Below are 26,087 nucleotides of genomic sequence, written 5' to 3' on the forward strand. Positions count from 1 at the left end.
CAACAGCAAGTCCACCTCCAAATGGTTCAAACAAAAAAACTGCATTTTGTATTTACTCGTGTTATCTTTGTGTAATAATAAAATTAGTTTGATGATCTGAGTCATTTGAGAGCCCTTTCACAATGAAAGCGCAAGTGCTATTTTTAACGCCGCTTTACTGTCATTTTAGCGGCGCTATTCGGCCGCTAGCGGGGCAGTTTTAACCCCCTCGCTAGAGGCCGAAAAAGGGTTAAATCCACCCGCAAAAGGCCGCTTTGCCGGCTGTTCGGCAGCGCTGCCCATTGATTGCAATGGGCAGGATCGGTGGAGGAGCGTTGTATTCACCTCTCCTCCACCACTGCAAAGAAGCTGCTGGCAGGACATTTTGTGTCGCCCTGCCAGCGCAGCACCCCAGTGTGAATGCACTCAGACTTTCACACTCATCGTCAGTGTGTATCCTGTGTATGTGGTGCATTTTTCAATGCTCCATCTTTTGCTGTTCTTTGTGGGGTCATTTGGGCAAAAAACACTTTCCTTGTTTTTAGTTTCCTCCATTTGCTATACTCTGTCCTGTAACCTGGCATGGCACAGATTCTTACAATACCCTATTCAGTTCTCTTTTTCAGGCTGTAAGTTTAAAGTGCAGAGGAACAAGGAGGGGACAGGACGGGTGGTGATGTGGAAGATGGGCATCCAGAACAGTTACACCCTGGAGGCCACATTCTGTGGATCAACACTGGGTAAGAACACTTGTCTGTCTTATGCAAATACAACTTTTTAAATAAACCAATCGAGAAAGGGCAGTTGTGGGAATGTTATTCAATCTTACAAAATTGCCTCAGTCATTCCGGTCATTATCTGTATTCTCTCCCTGTGTGGATGACATTTCTGTTCTCAAAGTCAGCTACAAACACATCCATAAACCCAGAGAATGGTTGGATTGTGCATGTAACCCAAGGCGGCAGGGTGTGCAAGTGGGAACACAAATATAATTGCTCAGCTGAGTGTTATGTGTGTTGCTATAATGATGAGAGCGGTACCACTTACCTCATAGGTGAACAATAGCTAAAGTTTCTTAACTGTTGCTTACCTCCTGCAGACTTGGAGTTGTCACACAGTCTGGTTGGGCAAGAGTAGCAGACCAAAAGGTCCAATTATCTTGTTCAGTTTGGAATTTGCATTTGTGGGTACACTGGCATTGTGTCTTCTATATCACTCGAGAAGAATTTTGGTACAGTTAATGATGGCAAAGGAAAAGGTTAACTTGGGTTAGCTAAAAGAAAATGTTCTTTTGGTAGTGCCACATGCTCCTCAATATAGTAAAGGTCCAATGTTTGTTTGGTCTCGGGGGTATAACCGAGAGGAATACTTTACTTTTTCCTCACTCCTCCAGAAGCTAGCTCTGCTTTACTCCCACTACAGCCCCATAATATGGACAGGCCCTCTGTGTCCTCACATACAAAGCATGATGAGGTGAGAAGCCCAGTGAAAAGGAAAAGCTTCGGGGGCTGGTTGTCTGCCAGGAAGAAAGCCTGCAGGAGTGAGGAATAAGGTAAGTGATTCTATCTACTATATGCCCCATAGACCAAACGAGCATTAGACCCTTCCTATATAGAGGGGAAGGCTACCAACAGGAGACTTTTCAGCTTTAAAAAACTTTGTGGACTATAGTGTCACTGCATAGGAATGTTCAGCTCACATCCAAACAGATGCTGGGGATTCCATACTTCATATTGCAGACAGCACATAACCTTATGCTGCTGCAGAATGAACATCCACAACACTATAAATCAAAAAAGTGCTGTGAAAATGAGCTAACTAAATGTTTATAAGGTGGTAGAGTAATAACATGAGGTGCTGTCAAGATCCAGGAGAGAAGACTAAAAGACTTATAAGTTGGTGGACCAATAGAATGAGATGCTATAAGGATGCAGAGAGAAAACCAAAGGCTTTTAAGTTGGTGAACCAATAGGACAAGTTACTGTCATGATGCAGAGAGAAAACGAAAGATTTATAGCCCAGTGAACCAATAGGGAGAGATTCTGCAAGGATAAAAAGGAGTGAAAACTAAATTTTTATATATTTAATGAATAGGATTAGATGCTGTCATGATGCAGGAGAGAAAACTAAAGGCTTAAAAATTGGTGAATCAATAGGACAAGGTGCTGTCTGGTAACAGGAGTAAAAACTAAAGGCTTGTAAGTTAGTGGACCAATAGGATGAGATCTTGTCAAGATGCAGGAGAAAAAACTAATGCCGCGTACGCACAACCGGACTTTCTGGCAGACTAGTTCAGACGGAATCAGTCCGTCGAACAATCCAATCGCGTGTAGGCTAATCCGATCGTTTTTCGTTTTAAAAATCAGACGGACCTAGGAATAGAACCTGTTTCAAATCTTTCCGACAGACTCAATTCCTATCGGGAAAACCATTCGTCTGTATGCTGGTCCGACGGACCAAATACGACGCAAGGGAAGCTATTGGCTACTGGCTATTGAACTTCCTTTTTTAGTCCCGTCTTACGTCATCACGTTCAAAATTAACTGACTTTTGAATGGACTTAGTCCGTTCGTGTGTGTCCAAGTCCGTTCGTTCTGAAAGTCTATCGGAACTCCGCCAAAAGTCCGTCGGACCTAGTCTGCCGGAAAGTCCTGTCGTATGTACAGTGGTGTGAAAAAGTGTTTGCCCCCTTCCTCATTTCCTGTTCCTTTTCATGTTTGTCACACTTAAGTGTTTCGGAACATCAAACCAATTTAAACAATAGTCAAGGACAACACAAGTAAACACAAAATGCAATTTGTAAATGAAGGTGTTTATTATTAAAGGTGAAAAAAAATCCAAACCATCATGGCCATGTGTGAAAAAGTGATTGCCCCCCTTGTTAAAACATACTATAACTGTGGTTGTCCACACCTGAGTTCAATTTCTATAGCCACACCCAGGCCTGATTATTGCCACACCTGTTCACAATCAAGGCATCACTTAAATAGGAGCTGCTTGACACAGTAAGGTCCACCAGAAGATCCTTAAAAGCTACACATCATGCCGAGACCCAAAGAAATTCAGGAACAATTGAGAAAGAAAGTAATTGAGATCTATCAGTCTGGAAAGGGTTATAAAGCCATTTCCAAAGCTTTGGGAATCCAGCAAACCACAGTGAGAGCCATTATCCACAAATGGCGAAGACATGGAACAGTGGTGAACCTTCCCAGGAGTGGCCGGCCGCCCAAAATTACCCCAAGAGCGCAGCGACGACTCATCCAAGAGGTCACAAAAGACCCCACAACAACGTCCAAGGAACTGCAGGCCTCACTTGCCTCAGTTAAGGTCAGCGTTCATGCCTCCACCATCAGGAAAAGACTGGGCAAAAATGGCCTGCATGGCAGAGTTCCAAGGAGAAAACCACTGCTGAGCAAAAAGAACATCAAAGCTCGTCTCAATTTCTCCACAACACATCTTGATGATCCCCAAGACTTTTGGGACAACATTCTGTGGACCGATGAGACAAAAGTGGAACTCTTTGGAAGGTGTGTGTCCAAGTATATCTGGCGTAGAAGGAACACTGCATTTCATAAAAAGAACATTATACCAACAGTAAAATATGGTGGTGGTAGTGTGATGGTCTGGGGCTGTTTTGCTGCTTCAGGACCTGGAAGACTTGCCGTGATAAAAGGAACTATGAATTCTGCTGTCTACCAAGAGATTCTGAAGGAGAATGTCCGACCATCTGTTCGTGTACTCAAGCTGAAACGAACTTGGGTTCTGCAGCAGGACAATGATCCTAAACACACCAGCAAGTCCACCACCGAATGGCTGAAGAAAAACAAAATGAAGACTTTGGAGTGGCCTAGCCAAAGTCCTGACCTGAATCCTATTGAGATGTTGTGGTATGACCTTAAAAAGGCCGTTCATGCTCGAAAACCCTCTAATGTAACTGAATTAGGACAATTCTGCAAAGATGAGTGGGCCAAAATTCCTCCAGGACGCTGTAAAAGCCTCATTGCACGTTATCGCAAACGCTTGGTTGCAGTTGTTGCTGCTAAGGGTGGCCCAACCAGTTATTAGGTTTAGGGGGCAATCACTTTTTCACACAGGGCCATGATGGTTTGGATTTTTTTTCCACCTTTAATAATAAACACCTTCATTTACAAATTGCATTTTGTGTTTACTTGTGTTGTCCTTGACTATTGGTTAAATTGGTTTGATGTTCCGAAACACTTAAGTGTGACAAACATGCAAAGGAACAGGAAAAGAGGAAGGGGGCAAACACTTTTTCACACCACTGTACGTGGCATAAAGGTTTATAAGGTAATAGATCAATAGGAAGGCTCAGGATATACAGTAGATAATACAGTCTACACACCCCTGTTAAAATGTCAGGTTTCTGTGATGTAAAGAAATGAGACAAAGATAAATAATTTCAGAACTTTTTCCACCTTTAATGTGACCTATAAACCGTACAACTTAGTTGAGCAGTAAACTGAAATCTTTTAGGTGGAGAGAAGTAAAAATAATATGGTTGCATAAGTGTGCACACCCTTAAACTAATACTTTGTTGAAGCACCTTTTGATTTTATTACAGCTCTCAGTCTTTTGGTATGAGTCTATCAGCATGGCACATCTTGACTTGGCAATATTTGCCCACTCTTCTTTGCAAAAACACTCCAAATCTGTCAGATTGCGAGGGCATCTCCTGTGCACAGCCCTCTTCAGATCACCCCACAGATTTCTAATCAGATTCAGGCCTGGGCTCTGGCTGGGCCATTCCAAAACTTTAATCTTCTGGTGAAGCCATTCCTTTGTTGATTTAGGTGTATGCTTTAGGTCATTTTCATGCTGAAAGATGAAGTTCCTCTTCATGTTCAGCTTTCTAGCAGAGGGTTTTGTGCAAATATTGACATGTATTTGGAACTGTTCATAATTCCCTCTACCTTGACTAAGGCCCCTGTTACAGCTGAAGAAAAACAGTCTAAAGCATGATGCTGCCACCACCATGCTTCACTGTGGGTATGATGTTCCTTTTGGTGATGTGCAGTGTTGTTTTTGCGCCAAACATATCTTTTGGAATTATGGCCAAAAAGTTCAAACGTAGTTTAATCAGACCATAGCATGCTTTTGGGAGACTTCAGATGTGTTTTTGCAAAATGTATCCGGGATTGGACGTTTTCCTTTGTAAGAAAAGATTTCTGTCTTGCCACTCTCCCCCATAGCCCAGACATATGCAGAATACGGGAGATTGTTGTTACATGTACCACACAACCAGTACTTTCCAGATATTCCTGCAGCTCCTTTAATGTTGCTGTAGGCCTCTTGGAAATCTCCCTGACCAGTTTTCTGACCTTCTTTTCATCAATTTTGGAAGAACGTCCAGTTCTTGCTAATGTCACTGTTGTGCCAAATTTTCTGAACTTGATGATGACTGTCTTCACTGTGTTCCATGGTGTGACAAACCCTTGTCCTCAACAGGATTATGTCCGCCGTAAATGCTTCCTTTGTCCAGGACCAGCACTATCCAATACCCTTTAGCCCACCCAGCCACCAGCTGTAACACAGTGTAGGGTGAACAACAACATCAAAACTCTTTTATTCCAGCACATGTTACCACAGATATACAACTCAGAGACACCCCCCTCACCCTTGGATACAGGGCGGGGTAAACTGTCCAATCACAATAGAGACACAGGTCAGGTGTATTCAAATTTCTTATCAATAAACAGTCTTATCAGCAGGGAGAGCTGTTGGAGGAATTCGCCCCCACCAATCTCACAGCCAGAGGCATTGCTAGGTCTACAAAAGATGTGGGGCTAGAGCCCATGGCAGTATAGTAAAGAAGGTCATACGCTTGGGCGGGCATACACATGTACAGTATATACAGTAATATACGTGTGTGTGTGTGTATATATATCCCCAGAGAGCCCCCGCTTACATCAGAGTCCCCAGAGAGCCTCCTCCTTACATCAGGGTCCCCAGAGAGCCTCCTCCTTGCATCAGGGTCCCCAGAGAGCCTCCTCCTTGCATCAGGGTCCCCAGAGAGCCTCCTCCTTGCATCAGGGTCCCCAGAGAGCCTCCTCCTTACATCAGGGTCCCCAGAGAGCTCCCCTTAAATCAGGGTCCCCAGAGAGCCTCCCCCTTAAATCAGGGTCCCCAGAGATCCTCCCCTTTAAATCAGGGTCCCCAGAGAGCCTCCTCCTTAAATCAGGGTCCCCAGAGAGCCTCCTCCTTAAATCGGGGTCCCCAGAGAGCCTCCCCCTTAAATCGGGGTCCCCAGAGAGCCTCCCCCTTAAATCAGGGTCCCCAGAGAGCCTCCCCCTTAAATCAGGGTCCCCAGAGATTCTCTCCCTTAAAGCAGGGTCCCCAGAAAGCATCCCATGTGCATCGGGGTCCCCAGAGAGCCTCACCCTTGCATCATGGTCCCCAGAGAGCCCCTTCTCCCCTTGGGGACCCCTGCAGAGACTCGGGGCTTTGGACCCCAGATTCGGGCTATAGCCCTAAAAGCCACCCCCTAGTGACGCCACTGCTCACCGCTAATCTACATACACATCCCATAATATCCAAGGCAGACAGACACAATAGAACATTGGAATACAACCCCACCCAAACGATCACAGCAAAGAATCCACAACAGCATGAGACAACACACAATCTATACATATATACAACATTCCAGTGTGGCTGTACAGTGTGTCTAAATAGCACAGATCATAGTGGGGTTCTTAGTCACCCTGTGCCCCTAATGGATGCAGGGTGATATTGGCATAAGAGGGGCCAGGGAAGCTGGACACGGAGTCTCCAGAGCTCTCCAAGGTAAGCTGAGTTCCCCAAACCCCCCCACCCAAAGTGACTCCTGTCACACATGGTATATCTAATGCCTTGGAAAAAAAACTTTTGTACCTTTCTCCTGTTTGTTACCTAATAACAATGATATCCCTCTAATGCTTTGAAGCTCTCTGCAGACCATGGCTTTTGCTGTAGGATGAGACCAAGTAAATGTCAGGAAAGACCTACTAGAACAGCTGAACTTTATTTGGGGTTAATAAGAGGCACTTTAAATGATGGCAGGTGTATACTGACTCCTATTTAACATGAGTTTGAATGTGATTGCTTAATTCTGAACACAGCTACATCCCTAGTTATAAGAGGGTGTGTACACTTATGCAACCATATGTTGTAGGGATACTTTTCCTCAGCAGTGACAGGGAAACTGATCAGAGTTGATGGAAAGCTGGATGGAGCCAAATACAGGGCAATCTTAAAAGAAAACCTGTTAGTCTGTAAAAGACTCGAGACTGGGGCGGAAGTTTGCCTTCCAGCGGGACAACGACCCTAAACATACAGCCAGAGCTACAATGGAATGGTTTAGATCAAAGAATAGCCCATTCAAAGTCCAGACATAAATCCAATTGAGAATCTGTGGCAAAACTTGAAAATTGCTGTTCACAGATGCTCTCCATCCAATCTGACAGAACTTGAGCTATTTTGCAAAGAAGAATGGGTAAAAATGTCACTCTCCAGATGTGCAAAGCTGGTAGAGACATCCCCAAAAAGACTTGCAGCTGTAATTGCAGTGAAAGGAGGTTCTAAAAAGTATTGACTCGGGGGCAGAATACAAATGTACCCCACACTTTTCACATATTTGTTTGTAAAAAAAAAACAATTGAAAACCATTTATCATTTTCCTTCCACATCACAATTATGTGCCACTTTGTGTTGGTCTATCACATAAAATCCCAATAAAATACATTTAGGTTTTTGGTTGTAACATGTGGAAAATTTTGAATACCTTTTCAAGGCACTGTAACATCAATTTAGCCAGTTAAGAGCAATACGAGGTTTGTTCCTTTACCAAGCTGTGCTGCCTCTTTAAATAGAAATGTGGGTTTCATATACTAATACATTAACTTTCTTTCTCTGATTTTTAGGTAACAGACGTGGAACTCATTTCAGCACAAAGGACCTGGAGCGTTTGGGCCAGCACTTCTGTGATGCTTTATTAGATTACTGCGACCCAGACCGCGCTAAGGCAAGTCCTTCGTCACATGGCTACCCGCAGGATGTAGAAGCGGGTCAGCGGTGTCTGACGCAGAGAATACGTTGATATATTGGTTTCCCGAGTCAAATTAATTCACTGACACGGCCTGACTTTAGAAAGAATCACAGTGTTTCCCTCTGTCTGAGCCCAGAGGTTTCTTGAGCGGTTCTGGTGTCTGGAGGTTAGTGGCTCCACTTTCCAGAGGAAATCATGCTGTGATTGCCAGTAACTGAGCCAGCCCAGGGGGATGTGCAGGTGTTACAGGTTCAGCAGACCTACATCACATTCAATCATATATGAAATTATAGTGCGTGGCGCCATCTGACTTTGGTTCATGTGTTGTACGTACAGCTAATTCCTGCTTTATATTCTGCTGTGCAGTGTAATGTGACAAAGCATGGCTTACAGTAAACTTGTGAATACTGTATGCCATGTGTCTCAAATCTTCTCATCGCCAGCAATGTGCAAAAAGCATTTAAAGGCCATGTAAACCCTAACATTTACCTTTTCTTATTTTTAACCCTTTTTGTCTGCTATTATACCATTGAATGTGTTTTGTTATTCATTTGATCATTTAAAAAAAAACTTGTTGATCCTGCCCGTAATTGTGTGAGCTTCCTGTGCTCTCTGCTTGCACTGATTGCTGTTAGCTGCATTGCTCTCTGAGTACCATGGGACCATTCCCCTCTATGTTATGGACATTAATAGAGGGGCAGCAGTCTGTAGTTCTTCCTGTTTCTGTTTTCCTAATACAGTACGGTAAGTGAGTGTTGTCACCCTAGGACAGGAAGTGTGTTACTGACAGGATCACCAGGTGAAAATAGAAAAAAAAATGGAGGCATAAATTCTAAGCTGCAACACGTTACACTTTTGTTGTAACTACTGTAAGAGGTTGATATCAAATCACATTTGGGTACTTAACCCTTTTTTCTGCCAGATCTGATCAGAGATGGCGTACGGACCTACAGCACTGCTTCCAGCTTACATTCCTCCTACAGCACTGCTTCCAGCTACATTCCTCCTACAGCACTGCTTCCAGCTAAGTTCCTCCTCTGCTATAAGCTCATGGTCACTTCAGTGACCATAAATTTATAACAGAAATTTTCAGCAGACTCTGCTGAACAAAACAATAGCTCTGATTAGCGGCTAACAAGCCGCTGATCAGAGCTATTCTCCTTAAATGCTAGCCGCCCATCTCACTGATACTGCGGCTACCGCCTCTCTACCTGTCACCCACTGTTTACTCCACTCCTGCACTACCTAAAATGCCTGCACTGCCCCCACCCCCACTGTCCCCTGTCTTCACCACCAATTTTCACCCCCCAGCATCAGCCTGTGCGGCACTTGCTCGAACTTTGAATGTGTAGTGTTCAGAAAGCGGCATCACTACAAAATGAGTCAACACGAGCTGCAGGCACGAAGAATTGGGGCTGCAGCATGAAACACCCCCGTCCGCTACCTATTGCAGCTTAGAGGGGTTGGTTGGCAGGCAGCAAAAACGCAGCTCAACTGCGCATTTTTCTTCCCCAAACTGCAAGTGTAAGCCATAAGACATACTACCGCAAGGCCATGTTGCACGGGGATGCACAGGTGTTCTGTGTATCCCCATGCAGGCTGTACTATTGATGTCAATTGGGAGACAGCAGCTGCATGGGAATTTAAAGGTGTTCTGTGCATTCCTGTGCAGGCAGTCCCTTCCATATCAATTGGGATGCAGCGGCTGCATGGACACAGCCACTGTTCCCAACTTGACATCCATGTGGGTGCATGTCACTAAACTCACTGTCTGCATTTGGGGCCATGCACCTACACCCACACAGACGTCAGACCTGTCCTTGCCGCTGTGTCCCAATTGACACCAATAGGATTGCCTGCAAGTATGCACAGAACATCTGTGCATCCCCATGCAGGTAAACACGCCCCTCCATTGGCATTCCCTTTAGTATACGCCATGTAAACAAGGCCTTAGTAGAAATTTAGCAAGAGTTTTGTAGGTTATACTGTGTTTATGTGTGCAGATAGAGATTTTAGGGTTTCTTTTAGTGAAAATAGCGAATATTAATATTAAAAATTAGAAGTTTCTTTTTTGTGCTTTCAGAAAATGTATGGTTTGGAAGGTTTTTTACAAACTCTGAAAGCTATAAGGAAAAATGAAAATGCTGATTTTTTTTTTTTTAAAGAGAATATTTTTTTTTTTCTTGTGTTCTATTTTCACCATTTTGCAAAAAGGCGCAATTCAAAATGTACTATTTGTTATTTAATAAATCCTTACACGTTAAGCTTTTATATTTAGTAGGAATGTAGCAGGAATTTTGTAAAAATTGCTCTGTTTGTATCTGCTAGTAATGATTTTAGTGTATTTTTAGAAAAAATATTGTTCTGATAAACAATTGCACAAATACAATGCCTTGAAAAAGTATTCATACCCCTTGAAATTTTCCACATTTTGTCATGTTACAACCAAAAATGTAAATGTATTTTATTGGGATTTTTTGTGGGAATTTTATGTACTAGACCCACATAAAGTGGCACATAATTGTGAAGTGGAAAGAAAATTATAAATAGTTTTTAAAATTGTTTACAAATAATTATCTGAAAAGTGTTGCGTGCATTTGTATTAAGCTCCCTTTACTCTGAGGGGTATACAATCTAGTGGAACCAATTGCTTTCAGAAGTCACCGAATTAATAGAGCCCACCTGTGTGTAATTTAATCTTGGTATAAATACAGCTGTTCTGTGAAGCCCTCAGAGGTTTGTTAGAGAACATTAGTGAACAAACCGCATCATGAAGGCCAATGAACACACCAGGCAGGTCAGGGATAAAGTTGTGGAGAAGTTTCAAGCAGGGTTAGGTTATAAAAAAATCCCAAGCTTTGAAAATCTCATGGAGCACTGTTCAAGCCATCATTTGAAAATGGAAAGCATATGGCACAACTGCAAACCTACCAAGACTTCCACCTAAACTGACAGGCCAGGCAAGGAGAGCATTAATCAGAGAAACATCCAAGAGGTCCATGGTAACTAGGGAGGAGCTGCTGAGATCCACAGTTTAGGTGAGAGAATCTGTCCACAGGACAAGTATTAGTTGTGCACTCCACAAATCTGGCCTTTATAGAAGAGTGGCAGGAAGAAAGCCATTGGTGAAAGAAAGCCATAAGAAGTCCCGTTTGCAAGAAGCCATGTGGGGGGCACAGCAAACATGTAGAAAAAGGTACTCTGGTCAGATAAAAATGCAAGAAATGCGGCGCTACCTAGAATAAAATACAATACTCAAACACATGTAGTGCAACAGTGAATTCACCTCACTAAAAGTGATAAATGTGCAATATTCAACCGTGAATATTATAGTATCCTGAAAAAATAAAGTGTATAAATCTTCAAAACATCATGCATGAAATATTAACAAAATATTAAATGTGAAAATTGCTGAATAAATACTCTTATGAAAACAGTCCGAGAAATGACGGATAATAATCAAATGACAAATAATAAATATAAAGTGCTTCTCTAATGAAGTCCATGCAATTAAATAGTGAGCATGTATCTCAGTTCATGCAAAATAAATAAAGTGTTCTCCAAATCCGTGACTGTCCACCGATCAACTTCAGTGCCCAATTTCAGTGCCACAACTCCGTGCACCCACTGTTTCCCCCAGCCTCTCATCTCAGAAATCAAGTATATAAGCACTGCAACAAAACCGATAATCACTCGTCCTTAGCAGTCCAGCTTCAGCAGCATACCACTATATATATAGGGATAGTGTTTCTCCAATGTCTTCAAACAGGTGAAATTATCGTTCGTGGTACATAGGAAAGATAAGGGGAGGCTAGCCTCCCCTTATCTTTCCTATGTACCACGAACGATAATTTCACCTGTTTGAAGACATTGGAGAAACACTATCCCTATATATATATATATATAGTGGTATGCTGCTGAAGCTGGACTGCTAAGGACGAGTGATTATCGGTTTTGTTGCAGTGCTTATATACTTGATTTCTGAGGTGAGAGGCTGGGGGAAACAGTGGGTGCACGGAGTTGTGGCACTGAAATTGGGCACTGAAGTTGATCGGTGGACAGTCACGGATTTGGAGAACACTTTATTTATTTTGCATGAACTGAGATACATGCTCACTATTTAATTGCATGGACTTCATTAGAGAAGCACTTTATATTTATTATTTGTCATTTGATTATTATCCGTCATTTCTCGGACTGTTTTCATAAGAGTATTTATTCAGCAATTTTCACATTTAATATTTTGTTAATATTTCATGCATGATGTTTTGAAGATTTATACACTTTATTTTTTCAGGATACTATAATATTCACGGTTGAATATTGCACATTTATCACTTTTAGTGAGGTGAATTCACTGTTGCACTACATGTGTTTGAGTATTGTATTTTATTCTAGGTAGCGCCGCATTTCTTGCATTTTTATATTTCTTTTGGTGTTGAGATCACTATTTTTTGCTGGCGGCTTCCTACATATGTACACGTATTTAGATATATATTTTTTAGGTTCACATATATATATTTTGTAGGTATTTTCTACACATTTGATATTAGCCAGGTGGAGCGCATTAGTTTCGTGCATTCATTTACTCTGGTCAGATGATACCAAAATTGAACTTTTTGGCCTAAAAGCAAAACGCTATGTGTGCGAAAAACTAACACTGCACATGACCCTAAACACACCATCTTTTCTTCGACAGGGACAGGAAAGCTGGTTAGAGTTGATGGGAAGATGGATGGAGCCAAATACCGGGTAATCTTAAAAGAAAACCTGTTAGAGTCTGCAAAAGACTTGAGACTGGGGTGGGGATTCACTAGCAGGATAACACCCCTAAACATACGGTCAGAGCTACAATGCAATTGTTTAGAGCAAAGCATAGTCATGTGTTAGAATGGCCCAGTCCAGACCTAAATCCAATTGAGAATCTGTGGCAAGACTTAAAAATTTCTGTACACAGATGCTCTCCATCCAGTCTGACAGAGCTTGAGCCATTTTGCAAAGAAGAATGGGCAAAAATGGCACTCTCTAGATGTGCAAAGCTGATAGAGACATACCCAAAAAGACTTGCAGCTGTAATTGCAGCGAGAGGTGGTTCTACAAAGTATTGAGACTCAGGGGGGCTGAATACAAATGCACACCACACTTTTCACATATTTATTTGTGAACATTTTTGAAAACCATTTATCATTTTCCTTTTACTTCACAATTATGTGCCACTTTGTGTTGGTCTAGCACATAAAATCTCATAGTTTCATAGTTAGTAGGGTTGAATAAAGACACCAGTCCATCCAGTTCAACCTGAGTGAGTGTCTACAATTGTCCCTATCCCTGTACATTGCACACTCACATTGGTCTCAATAAAATACATTTAAGTTTTTGGTTGTAACATGAGAAAATGTGGAAAATTTCAAGAGGTATGAATACTTTTTCAAGGCACTGTATTATGAGGCCTTAAAAATCAGTAGCCCGTTCTTTTTATTCTACTGGTCATGTGCTTTCATAAAATATATGGTTTAGGGGCTCTTTTACAAACTTTTAAAGCTGTAAGTGAAAAAATAAAACCTACAGATTTTTAGAGAACTTATTGTTTGATTTTTCAACATTAACTCAACACTTGTTTAGCTTTTATATTTAGCAAGATTTTTTTTTATTTGCTGTGTGTATATCTGGTAATAATGATTTTAGTGTATTTGCAGTGAAAATATTGCTTTGATAAACGTTTGCACAAACATCACAGGGCCTTAAAAAACAGTAGCTCCTTCTTTTTATTCGTATTAGTCATGTGCTTTTGGAAAATATAGGATTAGGGGGTCTTTTACAAACTCTGAAAGCTGTAAGTGAAAAATAAAAAAGCAATGTAAAAATTGCAAAAATTGTCTGGCCAGCTGAGTTTAAAAGTGGAGCACAGGGCCTGGCAGCAAAAAGGTTAAAATGCTTTGTATTGAAATAATGCATTTTAAATATGTATTTATGTAACTAGAGTTGCAGTCATTTTATATATTTTTATTTGCTTGAAGTAAATATTAACTGAATGCGTCTTTAACAAAAAAAAAAAAAAAATACAATCAGAGTAGCTTAAATGCTTCTGGTGATTTCTTTCCTGCATATTCGAGCATATAAGAACTGCCCTAAATATGAATCAAGTTGATTCACTTGAAGCTTACAGTGCACTTAGCTCCTTCTCCACCATTTGGCACCTCTGGTACAGGCACAAAGCACCACATGAAATGCAAGTTGGAGGTATTTTCTTTGCACCTGGCAGCTGAATGGAGCAGCAGGGTGACAAAGGAAAGGAGAGTGTATGCTGCAGGGGAACCAAGCATTACAACAAACCTGTTGTTTTGTCATCAATGAGCAAAGCGAAAATTTACTTTATTGCAGAACTCCACACAGAATATTAAATGTACCGTTAAAATGCAAGCACATGAACTGTCTTACCTGGCAAATGATTTGTAATTCATTGCACTCTGGCTTTGAATATTCGGGGGGGGGGGGGGCGCCAGGTCTGGTGGAGGACATATAGAGACTTTCATGGATGAGGAGCTCTATTATGTTTCAATAATTTTTATTAAAGTTTTCAGAATACAGCCACAGTTTTTAAACCTGCAGTAAGGTAAGCATATTTAACTTTATGTGGCCTTCGCTGCCATACCCGGCCTTGCCTAGCCTCTGGGCTGAGACAGGCTCCATCCTATAATTCTATGATATTCGAGGGGCCCCCCGACCCACGACGCCGGCCTTACCCCCTAATAGTGGGGGTTACTGGCTCCCAGGCAGCAGGTGTGAGGCCCCCCCAGTCATTGACAACTTCAACTTGTCGAAAACAGGGAAGTTATTGGTGAAGTGAAGAGGGGGGAGAGTAAATGAAGTTGGGAATAAAGAAGGGGGGAAAAGAAGAAGGGGGGGAGGGCTCCACATTGCATAGTTCGTTCAAGAAGGGTCCTCGGTTGGTAGGGTCCGAGGGTCGTTTGTCAAATATGTGTTCCATGGGTCCCATACTTTATTAAACATTTTCATTTTATCCTGAACTATTGCCATAAGTCTTTCATTTAGCATAATCCATGATAGTTTATGTTTAAGTTGATCATGTGGTAGGACCGCAGACCTCCAGTTTCTGGCTATCGTGATTTTAGCTGATATAAATATGAAGTTGAGAAGCCTTCCTCTGTGTTTGGGGGCCTCGGCTACCTTGCCACCCAGGTGTGCGTGTTTTGCGGATTTCAGCAGGTTAATCTGGGTGAAGGTGTAAATAAAGTTGTAGACCCTGATCCAGAATCTCCTGACCTTGGGGCACGTCCACCAAATATGGTAAGCTGTCCCCCGCTGTCTGCATACTCGAAAGCAATCTGGGGTGACTCCAGGCACAAAAGTGGCCACTCTGGCCGGTACCATATACCATCTTAACAAAACCTTATAGTTGGCCTCAATAATCGAGGTATTGATAAGGGAGCAAGATGCTGCTGTTGTTATCAAATGCCATTCTTCGAGATCTAAGATCTCTTGGAGATCCTGTTCCCATAAAGTCGTATAACTCAATTTCACATTAATATATGTTAATACCGTATATATAGCAGATATATGACCTCTGAGCTTATCATACTGTCTACACATATTTTCCATGGGGGTCATTGTTTCGTGCCAAAGTTTGTATAAAATGGTGTATTTGGGTTAATCTATAATGCTCGGTAGGTGGCATTTGATATTTATCTATCAAGGTCCTTTCAGTTAGTATACCTCTATGGTCGCAAAGGTCTGCAATCCTTATCAGTCCTTTATTGGTCCACCATTCAAATGCGGGGGGTGAGAGGCCCGAGGTGAATTCTCTGTTCCTCAAAACAGGTGCTAACGGATTATGGGGAGATCTGAATTTGTGGGTTCTTGAGAGTCTATCCCATATTTCCAAGGAGAAGGAAAGAGTAGGGCACAATATAAGTGGCCTTTCATTCATTGTTAACCACATCAAGTGTGATATTGGAATAGGGTGGCAGAAATGTGATTCCATAGACATCCATATCGTTTGGGATTGTTGGGAGTGAAATTTCGTAAGTTTGGCCAGCTGCATTAAAGTACTTCTGCAGGTCGGTTAGGCCCAGTCCCCCCTTCTGTTTTGGAGTATACATTGTACCTTTGTTCACCCTAGGCCTCTTGTGACCCCATATAAAATGGAGAATGTTTTTTTGAAATGCTTGCAAGTCTGAGCAGACCAGAGACACTGGCAATGTACAGAACAAGTATAGAACTCTTGGTAGAACATTCATTTTTATCGAGTGTAGTCTGCCAAACTACGATGGGGGGGGTGGATCTGCCATCTTGCTAGATCCTCCGTCAGCCTTTTAAACAGGGCCAGGTAATTGTGCTTATATAAGGTCTGTATAGAGGATGTCAATCGTATCCCTAGGTATGGAAGAGCTTCTGGTTCCCATATGAATTGATAGGATTGTTCCACTGTTTTTTGAATGAAATTTGGCAGTGAAAGGTTTAATGCCCTATATTTGCTGTGATTTATTTTAAGGCCTGAGATCTCCGAAAATGGTTGTAGTATGGCATATAGAAGAGCTCTATTAGTGGTCCCTATGTGATGGTGCCATTGGTGGACCCCCACATTGGCATAAACAGATGTAGGCCCCTGTGAACTCACTAGCCCATCTGCATGATTCTTAAACATTGGATATAGGATGCCTTTTGATGGTGGTTTGGATTGGACCAAATAGATTGCATTATACAAGGGAGATCTGCATTGCCTATAAGTGGGATTTGTAGATATACTTATAGGACGTACCTGCCTAACCTTTGAAGCTATATGGGGCTCTAACACTTGCTTAAGACCTTTATGGTAGCACATCATTTTGCACTATCTATCCCAGCCCGATGCTGCTCTGTAGCATTTTCATTTTTGCACTGTCTGCTCCTGAAGAAGTGGAACCACGCAAAACATATTGAGCCCTATATAAATGGGTGGTGGCGGCATTTCCAGCTATCAGTATTCTACAGGATTTTGATTGCCTGTCTTTGACAATGATACCATGATATTTGATAGGGGCTACCATGCAAATCAACACAATGGTGCAAAATGCTACTTTGTTTTGTTTGCATTTTAATCAATTTTATGAGTTTAGCTGTTCATTACTAAAAAAATTTTTTTTTTTAATAAGAGAGTGTTGTGGTGCCCATAAAGACCATGGTTTAAAACAGAATTTCTGTTTGCAAGTATTGAAATAATATTGGGATGTGGCATTTTTGCATGGTCAGGGTGAATGAGTGTCTACATCACCTCCCAGTGACCTGTCATTATATATTTGTGTCCACTGTAGTTATGGACCCAACACCAGCCTGTGGAAAATGAAGGAGTGGCAACCCAATGATGTGACGCCTGTGCTCTTTCCTCTTGTAATCTGAATGATACTAGCTAGAAAGGGGAAATTTTGTAGCCTGAGCTGCTTTTTATTTTAAACTCCTGCTGGAAGACTGTTTTTGTTTTTTTTGCCCAGAATTGAGCTTTAAGGAATTAAAGTTGAATCAAATAATAACCCCTATGTGAAACCAAGTATGTTTCATTTTTAAAAGCATTAATTAATATTTTGGAAAACATTAACATATTAGACATGTGCAAAAGGAAAAAATTTGTTTAGTTTCGTTTCGTTTTAATTCGTTAATTCATTAATTTCGTTTAGTTATATTCGTTAACTTCCTTAAATTCGTTTTCGGATTTCGTTTAGTTTTCTACCGAATTCGAAAAATCAGACACATTCGAAAATATTTCAACGAAATTCGAAAATATTTCTACCGGATTCGAAATGATTTCAACATGATTCGACATTATTTCAACCACATTCGAAAATATTTTGTGACCCGACTTTAGGGCCATGTGTCTCGGGGTCACTTGGTGCTAGACACTTCAAATTTGGATATGTTGTAGTGCTAGTACCATTGTGTTTGCATACCAAATTTGGGGTTTCTATCTATAAGTGACCCCGAGATATGTGGCCCCAAAATTGGGTCGCAAAATGTCATTCTCTGCTCTAATAACTAATAACATTTTGCGACCCGATTTTGGGGCCACATATCTCGGGGTCACTTATAGCTAGAAACCCCAAATTTGGTATGCAAACACAATAATACTAGCAATACAACATATCCAAATTTGAAGTGTCTAGCAAGTGACCCCGAGATACATGGCCCTAAAGTCGGGTCACAAAATATTTTCGAATGCGGTTAAAATAATGTCGAATCATGTTGAAATCATTTCGAATGCAGTTGAAATAATGCCGAATCATGTTGAAATAATTTCGAATGCGGTTGAAATAATTTCAAATCATGTCGAATTCATTCGTTATATTTCTTTCGTATTCGTTGTAATTTGTTATTTTTTTATTCGGACATTCGGATGCATCCGAATGTCCGAAAGATGCAAAATTCTGCTGAATTTCGATTCGTTACGAAACAAATTGCACAAGCCTATAACATATAGCATAATGAGAAGAAATGTATTCATGTCCATTCAATGTATGTATTCATGTCCAGCAATAGCTAATGATTGTGATTCACAACTGGAGGTATGTGGTTAACATTGGTTTTCACAAGGGCGCACTTTAGTAACATTAAAAAAAACCTTCTGAAGAGGTTTACAAGAAACTTATAGACTCTCTTTAAAGTCACAAAGTTATGTGCAAAGTACAATAAACTATAGCAACCATCCAGAATTCCTCCCAACTCCTAAATTGAAATTTGATTGGTTGCTATGGGTGTAATGACTTTGTCCATCGCCATTGATCTGCATTTCTTATTAGAAATCACTATGTTTCTCGGTGAGCAGCGTGTAAATGACATACCGAATCTATGATGTTGCCAATAATAATGATTGATCTATTTGTAGTACACCATGTGTCTGAAAGAACTGGAAGATGAGGTGAAACAGAAAGTCAATCACCAGCTAAGCTTAGACTCTGAAGCCTTTCTAGATATTCTTTCCGATCTGGACTCCAGGTAAGTGTTCCCTCCTCAGGAGTACAGGCCTTTTATAATAGTTAATGAGGAATGTACAAGAAACATGCAGTTAGAAACCATTAAAAAGTAATGAGGGTTTGAAGGCACCTATAAAAGGACCTCTTTAATTAGAAGCTTACAGGATTGTGTTTATTAGTAAAAAAAATAATATAAAAAATGTATTCACCTAATTTTAAAGCATTCGCAGTTCAAATTCACCTTTACCTGATTGTAAAAAAAACACAAATCTTCAATTCTTATTCTTTAATGAAAAAAACAGGTCTCCAATTGATAATTCAGCCAGTGTTATATTAGCAGGCACAACAGCTTTAAAGACTTGTAATAGTGGCTATTCATAAACTTTATTCATAGTTCAGTACTGATGGTGGCTCAGTCCTGCTCCATCCTTGTTCGATGAACTGAAACTGAGGATTTTAGCCCAAAATGTAAACATATGTACGCAGTAACTGCACCTGGCATGGCCAATTGTCTTCAGTAAAAAGGCAGGGATGATGATGGTGAAAAGGCTGAAGACTTTGGCCAAAGCTAGGCATACAATTGTTCTAGATCCCTACTTCCCCCATTATTTATTACTACACCTCTTAGTTTAGTGCTGGGTACTAACTGATCTATCTTTGTTGGGTTTTAGCACTGGAGGCTCGGACAGTTCTGACTCTAATGATCCTCCTGCCCATCTGATGGACCTGGCATGTAAGGTATGTCTTTAAAAAATGAACAATTCTCTTCTGATGAACATCTATCTACCTATGTGCTCAGCAATCTATGCATGGATCTCCAGTATTTCTCCCATGCTGCTTCCTCTTACTAGAACACTCTTCCACATACTACCATGCACTCACTGAGCCTCAGCATTGTCAAAAGCTCTTTTTTAAAAGGCAATCTGTTTCATAAAGATCAATTGTATTCATCAATACTGAATTTCCCATTCTCTGGTTTTTTTCTCCTCTCATCTCCTTTTTTGTCACCTCTTCATTCTTGCTTTCATGTGTTTCTCTTTCTGCAGGGGAGACCAAGAAAGAAGCTCCTGAAATCAAAGAGGGAGAGAAATTTCCAAAGGAAGCAACCCAAATTAAACCCTTTCCAAGAACAAATGGTAAAGCCATTGCATTGGGATGGTACTGATCAGTTAAATTTACACATCAGTTAAAAGTGAAAATGAAAACAAATCTAAGCCCATAGACCAAACCTTGTATACTGTATATTGCAGCTTACCAGTCCTTAGATGTGTTGGCTGAATTTTTTACAGGCTTTCCTTCCTTTATTTTTACACATATTCCTGTGAATAACACACATATATTCATAGGGTGGCTTTACCTATTACTCCAACATGTCTTCCTCTCCATCTCTATTACATGGGGGTGGAAGAATTGGCAGTTTACAGAAGGAAAATAACATTGTTTTTACTTTTAGTTCACCCAACAGGAAGTGACAAGGTGCTGCATTTCTGACACAAACAGGTATTTTCTGTACCTGCTGAAATTGTTCTTAGCCTGCACAATGAAAATGAATGAAGCCATCACATTTATGGACTACTAATGTGGTTACAATGAAGGTTAGGGGTTACAGGAAGTGTTAGTTTTGGGGTTCCCGGGAGGGTTCATTTTAGGGTTAGAGGAACAGTTAGTGTTACAGTGAGGTTAATTGGCAGGGATGCAGGAAATAAAACCAACATGCTCAAATGATAAAAGCTAGTTTATCATGTTTCTTACCACGTTCACCTGTTACAGCTCACCCCTTTTTCCAATAGTTGCTTCCATCAGAATAATCTATTGTACCACATATTATGCATCATCTCAGGCTGGCCTCACAGCTATGGCTGTGATCTTAGTATATAGTGGTGGCCTGTCCTTTCAGATTCCCTTCCAGTAGACCACCTTTGGAATGCGGTGGACTGCTACACAAAGCAAAAAAACTGAGCACAACAAATCAGCATGGGCTAAAGTCCCCAAGGACTATTTCCAGCATTTTTTAAATCCATGTCGCCAGGAAAGCAGAAAGAGGTCCTACCCTTTTCTATATGAGTGGACTTAATGTGGTCACTGAATATCTTTATTCTTTAGCGGTGGGTTTTGCCACAGGGCCATACCTGGTGCACTTCTACCTACTCCCTTGGTTGACATATGATTTGGTGACTTTGTTTCAAGATGGGTGGCTCTAAATGACATATATAAAAGGGGGGTAAGTGGAACTTTAAATGAAGCACATATCATCACGTGCCTCCATCCCTGAATCAAGTAAATAGAGCGGGGAGTTTCGGGACTTTGAGTGAGGCAAATGACAAACGCCTATATAAAATATATGTATAATAACTTGACATGTTTATTGTCATAAGAAAATAGTATAGCACTTAACAGTAAGTACATATTTAGTAAGCCATTTCATATTTATACATAGATTGCATACAGTTCATATATATAAATAAAAATTATATAGCAGCACATTCCAGTTACCGATGTGTAAAATATTAAACTCTGTATAAGGAAATTTTCAGAAATAGCAAGAAATATATGGTACAATAATGATGTATAAAAAAAAGATGGTTGCAGCCTACAATGCTTGACGCGTTTCATGGTATAAATCCACATCCTCAGGAGTGGATGAATCCATATGTCTGCAAAAAATACAAACGCCAATAAAGTCAAGCATCAAAAGAAGGTTTAAATAAAGGAGGAAAAGGATGTCTAGTCCTAAATACTCACATGGAGCTAGAGTTCAGAAACATGCGATACTGCGAAACAAGGGCTGCTAATGTTGTTTTCTGTACTGGGAGCTGAGGTAGTGAAACCACGTGTGCCGTGTCATTGATTTTTATAGTGCTGGTGGCTAGCTCACCTGTACCATGTAAACACATATTGCAAATATGGCCAAATCTTATAGTGGGCTGAATGTGGCTTGCGGGCCATAGTCTGGAGACCTTTAGTCTAAAGAATAGGGTACCTCCCTTCTCTGTTAAGGTACACTCTACCATATTAGTTAGTGGTGTAGGGAATGTTTCTGCAGCTTTCTTTTTTTGTTTGTGTAAAATTTGGGGTCTTACCTGGAGTATGGTGGCCACATACAATCAGTGTAGCCACCGCCTTCTGTCTACATTGTAACCACCACATCCTCTCAGAGTGGTGAAACTTCTGCCTTCTAACTGCACTGTCACTGCCACATTTAATCAGAGTGGCACAGCTTCTGATTTTTGTCTGCACTGTAATAGCCGCCTCCGATCAGGGCATCACAGCTTCCTCCTTCTGTCTGTACTATCATGGCTATAGGAAAATGGCTTTCTTCTGGTCGGCTTATTTAAACTCAGTGCAGCTTCCAGCTCACTGCTCAACCAATGCTTTCACAAGCTAGCTGCCATGGTGAGCCTTTATGCTATCCTGTCTGGATCCTTATCCATTTTATTCTTGTTTACCGATCTCTGGCATTTATCCTGGTTACCCATGTCTGCTACCTGACCCCAGACTTATATCCTGGTCATCCGTGTCCATTGCCTACCCAGACCTCTGAATTGTGTCCTTGTTATCTGTGTCTGCTGCCTACCCTGACCTCCTTGGATCTTGGTTATCTGTGTCAGCTGCCTGCCCTGACCTGCTGTATACTGGTTATTTATGTCCAAAGCCAGCCCTGACCTCTGGTCTGTTTCCTAGTGACTTCTTCCACTTTGCTGTTACCCCAAAGTTCACTCACCTCCTCAAGAACCACTTCCTGGTGTCTTCCAGAGTTGGGTTTTCTGTGTTTTGTGGTGCTTCGAGCAGGGTAATACCTGGGGTCTATCACTTGATTAGTTTGGAACTTGGGTGCAGAGAGGGTCCCTCGTGAATACTGGCTGTCCCTTAGACTGTCCCTTAGACTCCGCACCCTGAGGGATCACGCATCATCTGCTCTCATTTGGGACCATCTTTTTAGTTTGGCAAGTTCTGATCCATGTCCTAGGTCTTATCAATTCCAGTGTGGTCCAGATCAAGCTCCTATGTCTTACCTCTTCCAGTGTGATCCATCATTTTCCTATTTTGCAGATCCAGCTCCTAGGTCTAACTTGTTTTGTGGTGCTTTGCCCCGTCTAAAACTGGCTTTTCGGCCTAAACATCTTGGTTATGCTTGCTGCCTCTTCTTGGCTATTCCATAAAGTGTAGCTGGACAGTTCACATTGGCACACTTGCCACCTTGACAATTCGCTTTTGTGTGTGTGTGTGTGTATATCAGCTTCTTTAACAAGGCCGTGGTCACCTTGGAGGTGTGTGTGTGGGGTTATGTTGGAATACTGCCCTGCAGCCCAAAGGATGGGGATCATGCTCTGCTTCAATATGTCACAGTACATGTTGGCATTCATGGTTCCCTCAATGAACTGTTGCTCCCCAGTGCCGGCAGCACTCATGCAGCCCCAGACAATGACACTCCCACCACCATGCTTGACTGTAGGCAAGACAAATTTGTCTTTGAACTCCTCCCCTAGTTGCCGCCACACACGCTTGACACCATCTGAACCAAATACGTTTATCTTGGTCTCATCAGACCACGGGACATGGTTCAGGAATCCATATCCTTAGTCTGCTTGTCTTCAGCAAACTGTTTGTGGGTTTCTTGTGCATCATCTTTAGAAGAGGCTTCCTTCTGGGAAGACAGCCATGAAGACAAATTTGATGCAGTGTGCAACGTATGGTCTGAGCACTGACAGGCTTACCCCCCACCCCTTCAACCTCTGCAGCAATGCTGGCAGCACTCATACGTCTATTTCCCAAAGACAACCTCTGACTATGACGCTGAGCATGTGCACTCAACTTCTTTGGTTGACCATGGTGAGCCCTGTTCTGAGTGGACCCTGTCCTGTTAAACCACTGTATGGTCTTGGTCACCATGCTGCAGCTCAGTTTCAGAGTCTTGGCAATCTTCTTATAGCTTAGGCCAGTGATGGTGAATCTTTTTGAGCCTAATTGCCCAAACAGCTATTCAAAACCAACTTTTTTATTTTCATTCCTCTGAATGAGCCCTAAGGGACCAAAAATGTATGATTCTGCCAGATTCGCTCAGAATGCAGGGTTCAGGAATGCGTTGTGCTCAGAATGCACTGTGCTATATACACTGTGTGCAACATACACTGACCTACCTGACCATTACACTGACCTACCTGCACTACTCTCACCCCCCCATCCTCCCACACAATGTTCAATGTAGATGGGAGGATCCATCACTTGACATACTTCTCCATGGCCTCATCTTCCAGTTCTTCCCAGCATCGGACAGGCAGTATTGCAGGAGTCCCCGCCATCCAGCTGCTTCTTGGTATCACCAACGCTGAGAGGTCAGCTAGTAGCCACTGCACCTCTCCCTTGGTCATAATCTGCTCCGAGCACCGCCTCTCCCCCTCTGCTGTTCCACAGGTCACAGTGCCAGAGGAACAGGCTGGACCAAAGTAGTCCTGGGGCAGGGGGGGCTGGAATAAAGTGCTGCAGAGAGGAATGCCTGAATGCCTCACCAAAGGTGTGGGGGGTCTGTGGGAGGCAATAAGCTGCAGCACAGACCCCCGGGATGGCGGAGGATTAACTTTACACCCCCCTAAATGTCGCACCTGGGGCGAGATGACTTGCTGTCCACCCACCCTGCCAACGCCACTGGCACTGATGCAAGGAAGGGAGCCGGCTCGCCAGTGCAAGTGACCGCCTGGCTGGGGGATCCACCCCCCCTCTCTGTTCTGGTCTCGCTGGTTCCGTAATGTGGCATGCCCACAGAGAGGGCTCTGAATGCCAGCTGTCATCTTTATGTAGAGCAGCAACTCTCTTTTTCAGATCCTCAGAGAGTTCTTTGCCATGAGGTGCCATGTTGAAATTCCAGTGACCAGTATGAGAGAGTGAGAGAGATAACACCAAATTTAACACACCTGCTCCCCATTTACACCTGAGACCTTGTAATACTAACGAGTCACATGACACCAGGGAGGGAAAATGGCTAAATGGGCACAATTTGGACATTTTCCCTTAGGGGTGTACTCACTTTTGTTGCCAGCGGTTTAGACATTAATGGTATTGTGTTGAGTTATTTTGAGGAGACAGCTAATTTACACCGTTATACAAGCTGCACACTCACTACTTTACATTGTAGCAAAGTGTCATTTCTTCAGTGTTGTCACATGAAAAGATAAAATAAAATATTTACAAAAATGTGAGGGGTGTAATCACTTTTGTGAGATACTGTATATATAGTATGTATTTTTGGTATTCTTTTCTAGAAGAAATCACAACAGTGAATATAGACAGAGCCTCAATTTCAGATGAAATAAATACTTTCTGTCCCAATACTGAATGCTAAGGACTACTTGACTGTAATGATTGCACAGGAACATTGCTTTTAAAGCAATTCAGTAATGAGTGGATGATGTTTGTTTTGTCCAGGATAACAATGAAAGCACAAAGGACATGGAAAGGACAGATGTTGAGGCTCAACCAGCGCATGGTACCACCGTAAGGACTAATTGTATCTCAAAACTATTATAGAACTGATTGCTCTTATACAAGATTATCGCTCTTAATAGGCATTTATTGAATGTTCTGGATACAAGTTGCACTCAATATGGCCAGGTATGGTCACTTATGAGAATCTTTGTGGATGTTTTCTTGCTAAAATGTTTTTCTTTTTTTTTTTTTTTTTTTTTTTTTTTTGGGACATGAATAACAGCATATACATAAAGCTGCTGCTCTTTCAAAAATGTATATTACATATATATTTCATAATAACACGGAGTAAGAACAGAGCTACACAGGCAATTTTCAGTAGATCTTCAATAGTCACAGAACTAACATTTAAATTAGAACCCCAGCAGGTTTACCTGCTATCTGGGGCTCCATTGGAAAGATGTCCCCTCACTTTATGTTCTGGGAACAGCAGACTGGAAGACGCCAGACAAGAAATCAGGGAAAATCTGCTCCTGCTGCTGTCAGTCACAGCCAGTGAGGAGGGAGCAGGGGGTGGGGCTGAGCTTATGGACACACAGAGCTGGGGCTCGGGAGCGAGTACGCGCGAGTGCCTCAGTAGGAAGCGGCTTCTTATGGGGGCACTTGGAGGGGAGAAGCAACCA

The 26,087-nt window shown here is 41.8% G+C and overlaps 1 protein-coding gene across 3 annotated transcripts in view; it reads left to right on the plus strand.

Annotated features, from left to right (window-relative positions):
* The window catches only part of AGBL3 (AGBL carboxypeptidase 3), a 245,419-nt gene that overhangs the window by 138,315 nt on the left and 81,017 nt on the right, over positions 1 to 26,087 (plus strand). For all 3 annotated transcript variants that reach the window (XM_077469175.1, XM_077469177.1, XM_077469176.1), the window contains exons 9-14: positions 593 to 719; positions 7,899 to 7,999; positions 18,897 to 19,006; positions 19,656 to 19,722; positions 20,031 to 20,120; positions 25,405 to 25,473. In XM_077469175.1, the coding sequence (XP_077325301.1) occupies positions 593 to 719; positions 7,899 to 7,999; positions 18,897 to 19,006; positions 19,656 to 19,722; positions 20,031 to 20,120; positions 25,405 to 25,473 (564 nt within the window). The remainder of the gene's footprint in view (positions 1 to 592; positions 720 to 7,898; positions 8,000 to 18,896; positions 19,007 to 19,655; positions 19,723 to 20,030; positions 20,121 to 25,404; positions 25,474 to 26,087) is intronic.

This window comes from Lithobates pipiens, unplaced genomic scaffold (assembly GCF_037356315.1).
Source record: "Lithobates pipiens isolate NorthernLeopardFrog02 unplaced genomic scaffold, aLitPip1_a1.2 Scaffold_8, whole genome shotgun sequence".
NCBI classification, from domain to species: domain Eukaryota; kingdom Metazoa; phylum Chordata; class Amphibia; order Anura; family Ranidae; genus Lithobates; species Lithobates pipiens.